At 43.4% G+C, this 13,766-nt stretch overlaps 1 protein-coding gene across 1 annotated transcript in view; it reads left to right on the forward strand.

Moving 5' to 3' along the window:
- Positions 1–214: 214 nt before the first annotated feature.
- NOL10 (nucleolar protein 10) overlaps positions 215–13,766 on the forward strand; it is a 121,296-nt gene continuing 107,744 nt past the window's right edge. Inside the window, exons 1-3 of the mRNA XM_002812290.5 lie at positions 215–1,567; positions 6,795–6,840; positions 9,339–9,437. Of these exons, the coding sequence (XP_002812336.2) occupies positions 1,502–1,567; positions 6,795–6,840; positions 9,339–9,437 (211 nt within the window). The 5' untranslated portion in view covers positions 215–1,501. The remainder of the gene's footprint in view (positions 1,568–6,794; positions 6,841–9,338; positions 9,438–13,766) is intronic.

Consider the following 13,766-nt stretch of genomic DNA (forward strand, 5'->3'; position numbering starts at 1 on the left):
TATGTAGCAATGCCTAATAGAGGCCAGGCACTGTTCTGGTACTCTGGGTAGGGGTGGACGGGGTGGATAGGGAATATAAGGACAAATGATATAGGGTCCACGAAGAACTCTCAACCTAATTCAGATGCAATGTGGTGTTGGTATTTGAGAGTTTCCAAAATGTTCTGGGTAGGAGAGCAAAACAATAACATTTGGGTTTTAGAAAGTAAGGCATAAAATAATTTATTCATTAAATCAAAGGAAATAAGAAGATCACTTGGGAAAGTTATAATCCAAAAATAGTAAGTATTTGAGTTTCAGCAGGAGGAATGAAAACAGATTACTTTAAGGAAATATTTCATAATTAGAAATATCCAGGTTTAGATACTGAAAGTGAGGGCCAGAGATAGGAATGGGTTGAAGATGACTCCAGTCTTTTTTTTTTTGAGACGGAGTCTCACTCTGTTGCCCAGGCTGGAGTGCAGTGACACGATCTCAGCTGACGGCAACCTCTGCCTCCCGGGTTCAAGCGATTCCCCCACCTCAGCCTTCAGAGTAGCTGAGATTACAGGCGCGCGCCACAGGCCCGACTGATTTTTGTATTTTTAGTAGAGACGGGGTTTCACCATCTTGGCCAGGCTGGTCTTGAACTCCTGACCTCAGGTGATCCGCCCGCCTCGGCCTCCCAAAGTGCTAGGATTATAGGCGTGAGCCACCGCACCCGGCCTACAGTACTTCTAAAGTAACATCGCAGAAACACTGGAGGAGAGAAGAGAATACACTTCCACTCGAAATTCGCACCCTGGTCCCCTTCACTCGCTGGGTTCACTCGCTGAACTGCCTCGCCCCAGCCCGGGAGGATGACATCTAGGCCTGGGCAGAGACTCGAAAGCCTCCTCCTGCCGCTCGGGATGCTAACAGCAGGGAGAGCTGTGTCTAGTCTTTTTTTTTTTTTTTTTTTTTTCTTTGAGAGGGAGTCTCGCTCTGTCTCCCAGGCTGGAGTGCAGTGGCGCGATCTCGGCTCACTGCAACCTCCGCCTCCCAGGTTCAAGCAATTCTCCTGCCTCAGCCTCCCGTGTAGCTGGGACTACAGGTGCCGGCCACCACGCAAGGCTAATTTTTTTGTATTTTTAGTAGAGTCGGGGTTTCACCATATTGGTCAGGCTGGTCTCGAACTCCCGACCTCAGGTGATCCGCCCGCCTCAGCCTCCCAAAGTGCTGGGATTACAGGCGTGAGCCACTGCGTCCGGCTGGTGTCTAGTCTTGCCCGTAGCAGCGTCGCCGACAGCCGCGCCGTGTTGTCAGAACCTCACTAGTTTTCCTCCTGGCAGCCGCTCTTCCCGGATGCAGCCACCTTCCCTCTTCGGGGAACGTGCCCGCGTGTTCCGGCGCCCGGAAGTGCGTCATCAGCCGGCGTCAGCGGCCGCACGCCGCGGAGCCGGGGTTCCGAGGCCCCGGGATTACGGTGCTCGAGCACGCTGGTGGGAAAGGACCCCGGACTTGAACAGTGTTGCGCGGCGCCATGCAGGTCTCCAGCCTCAATGAGGTGAAGATTTACAGCCTCAGCTGCGGCAAGTCCCTTCCTGAGGTGAGTCACTTCCCGGCCCCTTCACTCTCGAGCTCTTGGGGGTCGTCCTCCTCGTGGGGCAGCCGCCCCTCTCCTCGACTCTAGCCTCTGTTTTAGCTGGACCCTGGTCAACCCCCGACTCGGGGAGGCCCAGAGGCAGCTGACAGTTTCCTGGGGAGGTGTCGGCATTGGGAGACGAGAACACTGCCTTTACCGCGCCAGAAGCTGGACCAAGGGGTAATCAGGGTCAGTGAGCTTTGCTGGAACTTTTGTAAAGTTCTCTGTTCCAGAGAACGCATCCATTTGGGCTTCTTTGGATGTTCACAGTCCCTGCCATACACTGAGGAGTAAAACGTGGCAGATTGGTTGACACATCTCTCCCCCATATGGCCATCAGCTGTTTGTGGAGTCCGTATCATTTGCCAGGTCTTAGGGATTCAACAGTGAACAAGGGAGATACAGACTTCGCATCTGCAGAATTTATGGTGTAGAGGACAGTATTTTCGAGACTTGCTGAACTTAACCTGATTCCTAGTCTTAAAGTTGGAAAGGGCTTGGACAAATCGGTAATTCTCTTCCAATCTTCTCGTGTTTAATAATGCAGCGGAGATTTAATAATGCGTTTAATATGCAGCTGAGCTCCAGCAAGGGGAAGGGTGGCTTGTCCAGCATGACACACTTAGGCTCTGAAACTTGTTTTTTGTTTCTTACACGTGATGATCAAGCCTCTGTCTAAGCAGTACCACTGAGCACTACTTTTTGTGGAAACTCATTTCCATTTTCAGACTTTGCACTTCTTAGAAAGTGGTTTTCAAATATGTCACCTTATAGCATGCCACTGTTGGCCTGAGTCCTGCCCTTGGAAAACAGAATAAATATAGCTCTCCTTCCATGTGTCTGCCTCTACAAAAATTTGGAGCCAGTGCTTAGGTTTTTCCTTTCTTCCTAAAATTCTGGTTTAAATAATTCCCCGTCTTCCAGTTGTTCTTCACACCCCATGAGCTTTCTCATTTTGTTCATTCATTCTCCACACGTATTGAGAAGTTACTATGTGCAAGCAACTCTGTTTTAAGTATTGGGATATATGGTGGACATTTCAGATAAGGTTCCTGTTGGAGAAAAGGGAAATAAACAAGTGAGCAAATAAGGCAATTTGAGGTAGTCAAGAAGTACTTTTGTGATGAATGATTAGAAGAGAGCTGTTTTGGATAAAGTATTGAGAGAAAGTGTTTTGGATAAAACCTTCCGGGAAGGCCTCTCTACAAGAGGTGACATATGAGCAGAAACTTGAATGATGAAGAGGAGCTAGTCGTGGGAAGATACGGGGAAGAGTTTTCAGTGCTGAGAACAGAAAGTGCAAAAGTCCCCACATGGGAATGTACTGGACATGTAGGAGGACCGGAAGAGTCACGTGTGATTGTAGTATGCTGAGTGAGGGGGCGAGAGCAGGGTGGATGAGGCTGGAGAGGTAGGCCTGGTAGGAAAGGTAGGAAGTTCAAGTTTTATTCTTAGTGTTGCTGGAAGTCACTGTTGTGTTTCGACGTGGGCTGCTGTGTGACAAATGACTAACTGGGGAAGGTTCGAGTGGGGATGAATTAGGTAGTCCAAGTGAGCAACTTTGGTGGCTTGGGCTTGCCTGGTAACAAAGAAGATGCTAAAACACAGTGAGATTCAGGACTTATTTTGTAGATAGGGCTAATGGAACTTGCTAATGGATTGGACTGTTGGTAGAGGGAAGTTGAGGTGACAAAAAGGAAGGAATCAGAGAACTCTTCAGTTTTGAGCCTGAACAAGTGGGTGCATGGTGGTGCTGCTAACTGACATGGAGAAGAATCAAGAAGGAACACATTGAAAGGTGGAGAAGAGGAACGTAGTGAGCAAAAAGAATGAAGATTTTTTTTTGAGGTCGCGTGCAATGGTCTGATGTTGGCTCACCGCAACCTCCCGGGTTCAAGTGGTTCTCCTGCCTCATCCTCCCCGGTAGCTGGGACTACAGGCACACGCCATCACGCCCAGCTAATTTTTGTATTTTTAGTAGAGATGGGGTTTCACTATGTTGGCCGGTATGGTCTCGATCTGACCTCGTGATCCACCTGCCTCAGCCTCCCTCACTCAGCTGGGATTACAGGCATGAGCCACTGCACCCGGCCCAAGATATTTGTTTTCAATAGTGAACATTTGAAGTTCTAATACATACCAAGTGGAGATGTTGAGTAGTAGTTAGCAGTTGCATGGATACTAGGATGGAGATTGCAGGTGAAGTCACTGTCATTGTTTGGGACTAGGTGAGATCAAATTGTGAGAGAAAGAACAGAGAAGATAATTGGGCTGAGGACCTGAGGCAGTCTTAACATTTGTCATCCAAGAAGAGGAGGGGAACCCAGCAAAGAAGAAAAAGTAGCAGGCACTGATGGAAGGGGAGACTCGGAAATGTGTAGTTTTGTAGAAGTAAGTGTTTCAAGGAGGAGGTAGTGGTCACCTGTGTCAACTGCTGCTGAGAGCTTCAGTAAGATGAAGGCAGAAAAGCGACCATCGACTTTGGCATGATGCAGAGCGCCCTTGACCTTGGCAAGGAGTTCCACTGGAGTGGTAGGGAGGGTAGCTTGAGCTGAGTGGATTTGGAAACCCCTGCTTGTCCTGGTTAATGTTTTCTGGTTATTTCTTTGAGGTGTGGTACCTAAACTACACGTGGAACCCAGTTGTCTGATCTGTGCAAATATTGCTTCTCTCCTTCTGGGCTTTACCTTTTTATTAATGTAGAGAAGCCTCTACATTTACTCCCCTGGTGATCTGATGCAGCCTCCTGGCTTTAAGCACATCTGCATATCGATAACTATCACATTGATGTTTCTAGCCCTTACCTCTACTCTGAACTGGACTTGTGTATCCAGCTGTTTCTTGACATCCCCGCTTGGATGTCTGTTAGGCATCTCAAACTCAACTTGTCCAAAGTAGAACACCAGCTTCCCCCCGCATTTCCCCCTCCTCCAACCTAGTGGTCTTCCCTCTCTCAGTCAGTGGCAACTCCATCCCTCAAGCTATTGACGCCAAAAACACTGGAGGCTTTTTGTTGTTGTTTCTTTGCTCTCATACAATCCACTAGAAAATGCTGTTGGTTCTATCTTCAGTGTAGATCCAGAATCCAGTCATCTCCATTACTGTCACTGATTCAAGACACTACTACCCCTGGACTATGCAATTGCAGTTATTGCAGTTGACTTCTAAGCAGTTTCTCAGTTTCCACCCTCTACCCCTTTATTCCACAGTCTGTTATCAGTAAGCTGCCCGGGTGATCCTCTACTCAAAACCATCCAGTGGCTCCTGGTCTCTTGGGGGTAAAAAGCAGAGTCCTTTGAGTGGCTTGTAAGGTCCTACTTGATGTTGTGCCTTCCTGCCCTCCTCTCTGAGCTCAGCGGTGGCTGCTGTCCACCTTGCACTGGGCTCACAAGTCTCCTCACTGCTCGAGACCAGGCACACTCGTGCCGTAGGACCTTGGCACTGGGGATTCCCCCTGCCTGCCTGCTTTTCTCCCAGATGTTCTCCAGGCTTGCCTCCTCATGCCTTTCAGGTCCTTGCTCAAGAGAACCTTAACCTTATTTAAAATCATAATTCTCCACCAACACTTTGTCTCCTTTTCTTGCTTTATTTTTTCCATGGCATACATAACCATCTGACATTCTAATTGTTTTACTTCCTTATTTGTTGGTGTTCCCTCACTTGAAAGAAAGCTTCATGAAAGGAGGGGTTTTTAGATTTTTTAATTTAGTTAAATTTTTTTTTTGAAACGGGTTTACTCTGTTGTCCAGGCTGGAGTGCAGTGGCACAATCATGGCTCACCTCAGCCTTGACTTCCCTGGGCTCAACGATCCTTGCACCTCAGCCTACTGAGTAGCTGGGACTACAGGTGCGCACCAACATGCCCAGCTTCTTTTTTTCTTTTTTTTTTTTTTCCGTAGAGACAGTGATCCCACTTTATTGCCAGGCTGGTCTCGAACTCCTGGGCTCAAGTGATCCCCTTGCCTCAGTGCTGGGATTATAGATATGAACCACTGCACTTGGCCAAGAGGGTTTTTTTTTTTTTCTCCTGTTTTATTTACTACTGCTATACCTAATTACTGGCATTTAGTAGTACTAAATAAATATTTGTTTAATGTATTGATGAATAAAGTTAATTTTCATTTTCAGCCCCATCACACTTTTGACTTGGGGCTATGATTTTTATTCACACAGTTTGACCTACAGTCTCCCATTCTGGTTAATGAGCTTTTGTTGTATTTTTAATGCTGTTAAATTTATTTTCGTTAGTTTTCCAGTGGTTAAGCCTGTTTTTTTCTTTTTTCTTTTTCTTTTTTTTTTTTTTTTTTTTTTGAGACGGAGTCTCTCTCACTCACCAGGCTGGAGTGTAGTGGCAAGATCTCAGCTCCCTGCAACCTCCGCCTCCCGGGTTCAAGTGATTCCCCTTCCTTAGCCTCCCGAGTAGCTGGAATTACAGGTGCCCACCACCACACCTGGCTAATTTTTTGTATTTTAGTAAAGATGGGGTTTCACCATGTTGGCCAGGCTGGTCTTGATTGGCCTCCCAAAATGCTGGGATTATAAGCGTGAGCCACCATGCCTGGCCAAGTATCAGCTATTTGGTCAGTTATTTATCTGGTTTTATTCTTTGTAAAAAATGTATTTCTATAAGAAACATTCTCCTATAAATGTTTTACTTTTTAAATTCTCACTTAAATAGATTAAATTGTTCTGTATATTTAGTTATAACATGTAATATTTGAGGCTTTCTGCTTTCCTTTAGATTGCTTAGATGGGTTAGTTTTTCTCTTGTGTAAAAGATTGTAGTTCAAAAAATCTCTTATCTGGCCAGGCCTGGTGGCCCATGTCAGTAAACCTAGCATTTTGGAAGGCAAAGGTGAGAGGATTGTTTGAGCCCAGGAGTCTGAGGCTTCGGTGAGCTACAGTCACATCGCATCATTGTACTATAGACTGGGCAAGCATGAGACCCTGTCTCTAAAGAAGTAAAAATAAAAGAAATTATCTAATGTATGTAAGTATACACAAGAAAAAAAATCCAGGAGATATTTAATACGTTAAGAGTAGAGTTAGGATTAGAGAATATTTTTTGCTTCTTATGTTATATATTCCTATGAAGTTTGAAATTTTAAATATAAGCATGTATTGATTTTGCAAGCCGAAAAACAATTTAGCTAAATTTGTTTTAAAATAAAGTCTCTTCATTTTCTTTAAGTGGCTTTCTGATAGGAAGAAGAGAGCGCTACAGAAGAAAGATGTAGGTGAGTATTGTTTTTTCCCACTTCAGCTGCGTTAGTGATCCATGTTCTAATGCTTTTACTCATTTGCTGTTATCATATATAAGTGAGGATTTATAAGAATGCAGTAACGTATAGTGGAAAATGAATGCTCTTGTCCCTTTCTTTTTTTTTCCTTTGACATGGGGTCTCGCTGTGTTGCCCAGACTGGTCTCTGACTCTTGGGCTTGAGCAGACCTCCCACCTTGGCCTCCCAAAGTTTTGGGATTACAGGCATGAGCCACTGCACCCAGCTCTTCTCCTTTTTTTTTTTTGAGATGGAGTTTCACTCTTATTGCCCAGGCTGGAGTGCAATGGTGCGACCTCGGCTCACTGCAACCTCCACCGCCCGGATTCAAGCAGTTCTCCTGCTTCAGCTTCCTGAGTAGCTGGGATTACAAGGCACCATGCCCAGCTAATTTTTTTTGTATTTTTAGTAGAGATGGGGTTTCTCCATGTTGGTCAGGCTGGTCTCGAACTTGCAACCTCAGGTGATCCACCTGCCTTGGCCTCCCAAAGTGCTGGGATTACAGGTGTGAGCCACCGCATCCGACCGCCTTTCTCCTTAAGAAACTTTTTGTTGTGGTTGGTATGTTCCTGGTGGGTATGGGTTTGATTTTACCTTATTAACTAATAAGTTAGCCTGTTACTGTTTCTTTGATAACAACGGTAGATGCAAGACTCCTGGGATAGAAATGCAGATGTTATTACTCACAGCACAGTAAATAGCATGAACATTAGCATATTTGTGCCAGCTCCCCTTTTGGGTCTCCTGGGGACACTTAGCACAGTCCAGATGGATGCTTGGCACACAGTGGATTTGTGTTGTGGTCGAGCAACACAGCTTGGGAAGTCCACTGCTTTTCTGGCAAGCAGTAAGCAAACCTGTTCTTTGTCTAGAAGGGACAGGTTACCTATCTATCAAGGTTCTCAGCAGTGTAAACAACCCTGAGAAACGGCTCAGGTAAGAGTGGCTGGGGTCTTGCAATCTCGCCATACCCAGTAAGCATGCAGGTCCAAGGAGGACTGCCTCTCCTCTAACAGGTCCCTAATTGCTTTGCTCTCTGGTGTATCAAAATCTTATCGTGTAAATTAAATCCATTTATCAGTGTTTGAGATGCAGAGACAATGAGCATTTTTTGAAGAAAGGAATTTTACATGTAGGGTTTATGAACCTGAACAATTAAAGATGATTGCCGAAGATGTTGATTCTTTTAAATTTACGGCAGCAAGAAATCGTAAGAAAAATTTCTAACTTAAATAATTTTGGTGAACAAGTTTTCATTATATCTTCTTCATTATAGCTTGTCACATATGAAAGAAAATTTATTTTCTCATATATTTTGTTTAACTTACTCTTTAAAAACCTAAGGTATCAAAGGGGTTTCCTCTTGTCTGCAGATAATTGGTGCCAGCAGAGGTATAAGTCAGCTTCGTAGCAGCTTCTTATATAAACTTAAGAGGTTGTGTCAGGCACGGTGGCTTATGCCTGTAATCCCAGCACTTTGGGAGGCCCAGGCGGGCGGATCACAAGGTCAGGAGTTTAAGACCAGCCTGGCCAACGTAGTGAAACCCCGTCTCTACTAAAAATACAGAAATTAGCCAGGCATGGTGGCGCGTGCCTGTAGCCCCAGCTACTCGGGAAGCTGAGGCAGGAGAATTGCTTGAACCTGGGAGGTGGAGGTTGCAGTGAGCCAAGATCGAGCCACTGCACTCCAGCTTGGGCAACAGGTGAGACTTTGTCTCAAAAAAAAAAAAAAAAAGAATTTGGAGAGTTTGGGGGCATAAACCTGTTACTTAGGAGAAAAGAAAGTTAGATTTTTGTCTTTGCCATAATTGAGTAGTAATAGTGGTTTAGGGGGCTGGTGCAGTGGCTCACTCCTGCAATCTCAGAAGTTTGGGAGGCTGAAGTGTGAGGATTGCTTGGCCCTAGAAGTTCGAGACCAGCCTGGGCAACGTGGCGAAACCCCATCTCTACAAAAAATACAAAAATACCTGGGTGCAGTGGCATGTGCCTGTAGTCCTAGCTATTTGGGGGGCTGAGGTGTGAGGATCACTTTAGCCCGGGAGGTTGAGGCTGCAGTGAGCCATGATTGTGCCACTGCACTCCAGTCTGGGTGACAGAGTGAGACCCTGTCTCAAAAAAAAAAAAAAGTGGTTTAATGTTTATGCTCTTCCTCCTGTAACACTGGATGTTTGATACACTGTTGTGGAAAATTTTTTTTCAATTAATGATGATTTTTTTTTCTTCTTGAAAAGTAAAAATGAAATACTTAGCTTAGAAAAACAATGTATGAGCTAAGGAAAAAGCGTCTGCTGTTCAATGGTTGGGCTATGCTGGTGACCTTTCCCAAGGCCAGGAAGCATTTGGGATGAATTTCACCTGTTTATAGTTGTGGTGACTGCTTGGCACACATTTGTCTTCTTATGATAGAGAATAAGCACATGTTAGTTAAGCTAGTTGTTTTTTTCTCTCTTTTTAGATGTCCGTAGGAGAATTGAACTTATTCAGGACTTTGAAATGCCTACTGTATGTACCACTATTAAGGTGTCAAAAGATGGACAGTACATTTTAGCAACTGGTAAGCATCTTTTTGGTTATGATTTTCATGCATTTTGTACCAGGAAATGCTGTGATGGGAAAGGTCTTTTTTTTTTTTTTTTTTAAACCCTAATATTTTATTATAAAAAATTTCAAACACACAGAAATATTGAAAAAATTGTATAGTAAACACCCATTTAACTACTACCTAAATTCTGCAATAAATGGTTTACTCTGCAGTGTTTGATTTATCCCGTGCATCTGTCTCTTTGTTCATGTATCAGTCCGTCTTGTTTCTTTGATGCATTTCAGTGTAAGTTGAAGATACCAGCATACTTCACCCCAAAACACTTCAGCATGTATATCATTAGCTGGAGTTCAATATTTATCAGTATTTACTTATGGCTTTTTTCAAGTTAAGAAAATTTATATTGGTGAAATGCACAGATCCTAAGTTTACCATTTGATTAGTTTTGACAGATGCACGCGCTTGTGTAACTCAAAGCTCTATCAAGATACAGAACGTTTTTTTCCTGCAGAAAATTTCTCCCACCCATGCAGAGACACCCATTGCTGATTTTTTTCAGTATAGACAAGTTTAGCCTGTTTCAGAACTTAATATAAATGTAGTCATACACTGTATATTCTTTCTCTGTGAGACTTATTTCATGTAGGATTTTGTATTTGAGGTTCATACATGTTGTTATATGTGTCAATAGCTTCTTTTTTTTATTACCAAAAGATATTTCATTCTATGACTAAGCCACAGTTTATTTACCCATTCTCCATGTGATGAACAGCTGGGCTGTTTTCATTCAGTTTTTTGGCTGTTACTAATAAAGCACTATGAACAATTCGCATAGAAGTCTGTTTTGTGGGTATAAGCTTTCATGTCTTTGGTGAATACCTAGGAGTGGAATTTTTGGGTCCTAGGTAGGTGTATGTTTAGTGTTCTGGGAAACATATCAGATCATATCATTTGCACTCCTACAAGTGCAAGTGATCATATCATTTGCACTCCTACAAACAATGAATGAGAGTTTTAGGAAAGGTCACTTATAACATGATTTTCTGTATAATGTACTAATTTTTAAAAATATCCCTAAGATTTTACATTAACAGTATTTATCGTTATCAAAAAATCATGAAATATAGAGAACTTTTAGTGTGTTGGAGTGTTGAACAGTATCACCCAACCTTTAGTGGTTGTGATTTTGGTGCGTAAGTCCTGTATATCGTCCAAACATTTTTTGCTGATATCAGTATTCCTTTTCCAACCACTTTCTTTTTGGTAATACCTTTTATACATACACAGGCCAGTCTCTTTTGCTTTGTGTTAATGATTATCTCAGTACTAACTAACACTATCTACATCTCTTAGCCTTCAGTTTTATGTTCAGAAACTGGTAAAAAGAATTGAGGAAATCTAAGATATATGGACACCCTTACTGAAGATTAGAAGAAACTTAAATTTTCTTCATTTTATAGATCCAGAGATATTAAGTGACTTGTCTAGGCTCACAGATCTAGTACTTAAGAAAGCTAGGATATAGATTTGTTAAATGACACTTTCTTTTATGAAATCGTCTATTCCCATGCAAAATTAATGGTTCTTCTTCTCCTTCTCCTCCCTCTCCCTCTCCCTGTTCTCCCTCTGCCTCTTCTCCCTCTTCTCCCTCTTCTCCTTCTTCTCCTTCTTCTCCCTCTTCTCCTTCTTCTCCTTCTTTCTTAACAGAGTCTCACTGTTACCCAGTCTGGAGTGCAGTGGCGTGATTTTGGCTGACTGCAACCTCCGCCTCCTGGGTTCAAGCGATTCTCCTGCGTCAGTCTCCTGAGTAGCTGGGACTACAGGTGCTCGCCACCACACCCGGCTAATATCTGTGTTTTTTTAGTAGAGACAGGGTTTCACCATGTTGGCCAGGCTGGTCTCGAACTCCTTGCCTCAAGTGATCCGCCCAACTCGCCCTTCCAAAGTGCTGGGATTATAGGTATGAGCCACTGTGCCTGGCCTAGTGGCTTTCCTTCTTATTCAGAATGCCTCGGTTTTATTTTATCTTAAAAATATTTAATAAATAATATGTGGGCTGGGCGGGGTGGCTCACACCTGTAGTCCCAGCACTTTGGGAGGCTGAGGCAGGCAGATCACATGAGGCCAGGAGTTCGAGACCAGCCTGCCCAACATGGTGAAATCCTGTCCCTATAAAAAACAAAGAAATTAGCTGGGCATGGTGGCGTGGACCTGTAATTCCAGCTACTTGGAGGCTGAGGCATGAGAATCGCTTGAACCCAGGTGGCAGAGGTTGCAGTAAGCCAGGATTGCGCCACTGTGCTCTACCCTGGGCAACAGAGCGAGACTGTGTCTCAAAAGAAAAAAAAAGAAAAGAAAGAAAGAAAATGTGAAACATGGTAGTGAGACTGAGGAACTGAATTTTTTTTTTTTTTTTTTTTTTTTGAAACAGGGTTTCACTCATTGTAACGTTGAACTTATGGGCTCAAGCCATCCTCCTTCCTCAGCTTCCTGAGTGGCTAGAAATATAGGTGCTCGCCACTATGCCTCGCTAATTAAATTTTTTTTTTTTTTTTTTTTTTTTTTTGAGACAGTTTTGCTCTTGTTGCCCAGGTTGGAATGCAGTGGTGCCATCTTGGCTTACTGCAACCTCTGCCTCCTGGGTTCAGGTGATTCTTCTGCCACAGCCTCCTGAGTAGCTGGGATTACAGGCATGCACCACCACGCCCGGCTAATTTTGTATTTTTAGTAGAGATGGGGTTTCTTCATGTTGGTCAGGCTGGTCTTGAACTCCCGACCTCAGGTGATCTGCCCACCTTAGCTTCCCAGAGTGCTGGGATTACAGACGTAAGTCACTGCACCTGGCCAAAAAAAATTTTATTTTAATAGAGATGGGGTCTCAGTATTTTGCCCACATTGGTCTCAAACTTCTGGACTCAAGCAGTCGTCCACCTGTCTCTCAAAGTGCTGGGATTATAAGCATGAGCCACGGCACCCAGCTGGAATCTTAAATTTAATTTGATTTTAATTAATTTTAACTTAGCCTCACATTGCTAGTGGCTGCCATATTGGACAGCACAATTGTAGAGTCCAGAGTCCTGGTTTGACTTTCCTAGAGGCCTTTTTCTGGTATTGGTAGGGGAAATGGAGTTGGAGTGTCACTTACTTTTCCATTTAATTTGGTAGAGGTTTTTCTTTCAATCTCGGTATCTATCCCTACTTCTTTCTCAGATTCCCTTTGGTGTTCTAGGCCTTGTGGCTAAAAACAAGTTGAATAAGATTGGCCCTGAAGACCTTTCATTCTGGTTGGGGAAGTAGATTATCTAAGGGAATGAACCCAGGGGATGTGCTGAGTATTGAGTTGTTACGGAAGTGACTGGCCTCTTGATTCCTTTTGGAAGCATTGGTTTTATGATCATGCCAGATTCAAATCTATCCTTAGTGGTTGTGTTAATTTTTTCTGTTACTTGGGGATGAAAGATAAGAAATAGAGGATCTACTTTTATTAATATTTATAATTTTTTACCACTTTTTTTCCCTAGTGGCTAAAGTAATACTTGTAAGCCTTTTAAACAACATAGCAATAAAAAACAGCAGGGTACACAGTAGCTCATGCCTATAATCCCTGCACTTTGGGAGGCTGAGGCAGGAGGATTACTTGAGGCCAGGAGTTCAAGACCAGCTTGAGCAACACAGCAATATCCTGTCCCTACAAAAAATTAAAAAAAAATAGCTGAAAGTGGTAAAAATTAGCTATAGTGTCAGCTACTCATGAGGCAGAGGCAGGAGGATTGCCTGAGCCTAGCAGCTTGAGGTTACAGTGAGCTATGATTGCACCACTGTGCTCCAACCTGGGCAACAGCGAGACCCTGTCTCTAAAAAAAATTAAAGCCCCAAAAACAAACGACAGCGGAATAAAGGTGCTGGCTATATTAAAAGTTTTATGTATAGCCTTTCAAATTATTTGTGTGTGTGTGTGTGCACATAAAATTGTGTGTGTGTATATATATATATATCGTCTATATGGATATAGATATATATACACACACATATATACACACACGCATATATATGTGTGTGTATATACACACACACACACACACACATAAAAATTTATTAAAATTATTGCCATACGACAGTGGGCTTATATTTACTGGTTTTAAATTTCTCTTTTTTAAGCTGGGTGCGGTGTCTCACGCCTATAATTCCAGCACTTTGGGAGGCTGAGGTGGATGGATCACTTGAGCCCAGGAGTTTGAGACGAGCCTGGGCAACGTGGTGAAACCCCATCTTTACAAAAAATACAAAAATTACACAGTCGTGGTGGCAGGCGCCTCTTGGTCCCCACTACTTGGGAAGCTG

Source organism: Pongo abelii, chromosome 12 (assembly GCF_028885655.2).
Source record: "Pongo abelii isolate AG06213 chromosome 12, NHGRI_mPonAbe1-v2.0_pri, whole genome shotgun sequence".
Taxonomy (NCBI): Eukaryota; Metazoa; Chordata; class Mammalia; order Primates; family Hominidae; genus Pongo; species Pongo abelii.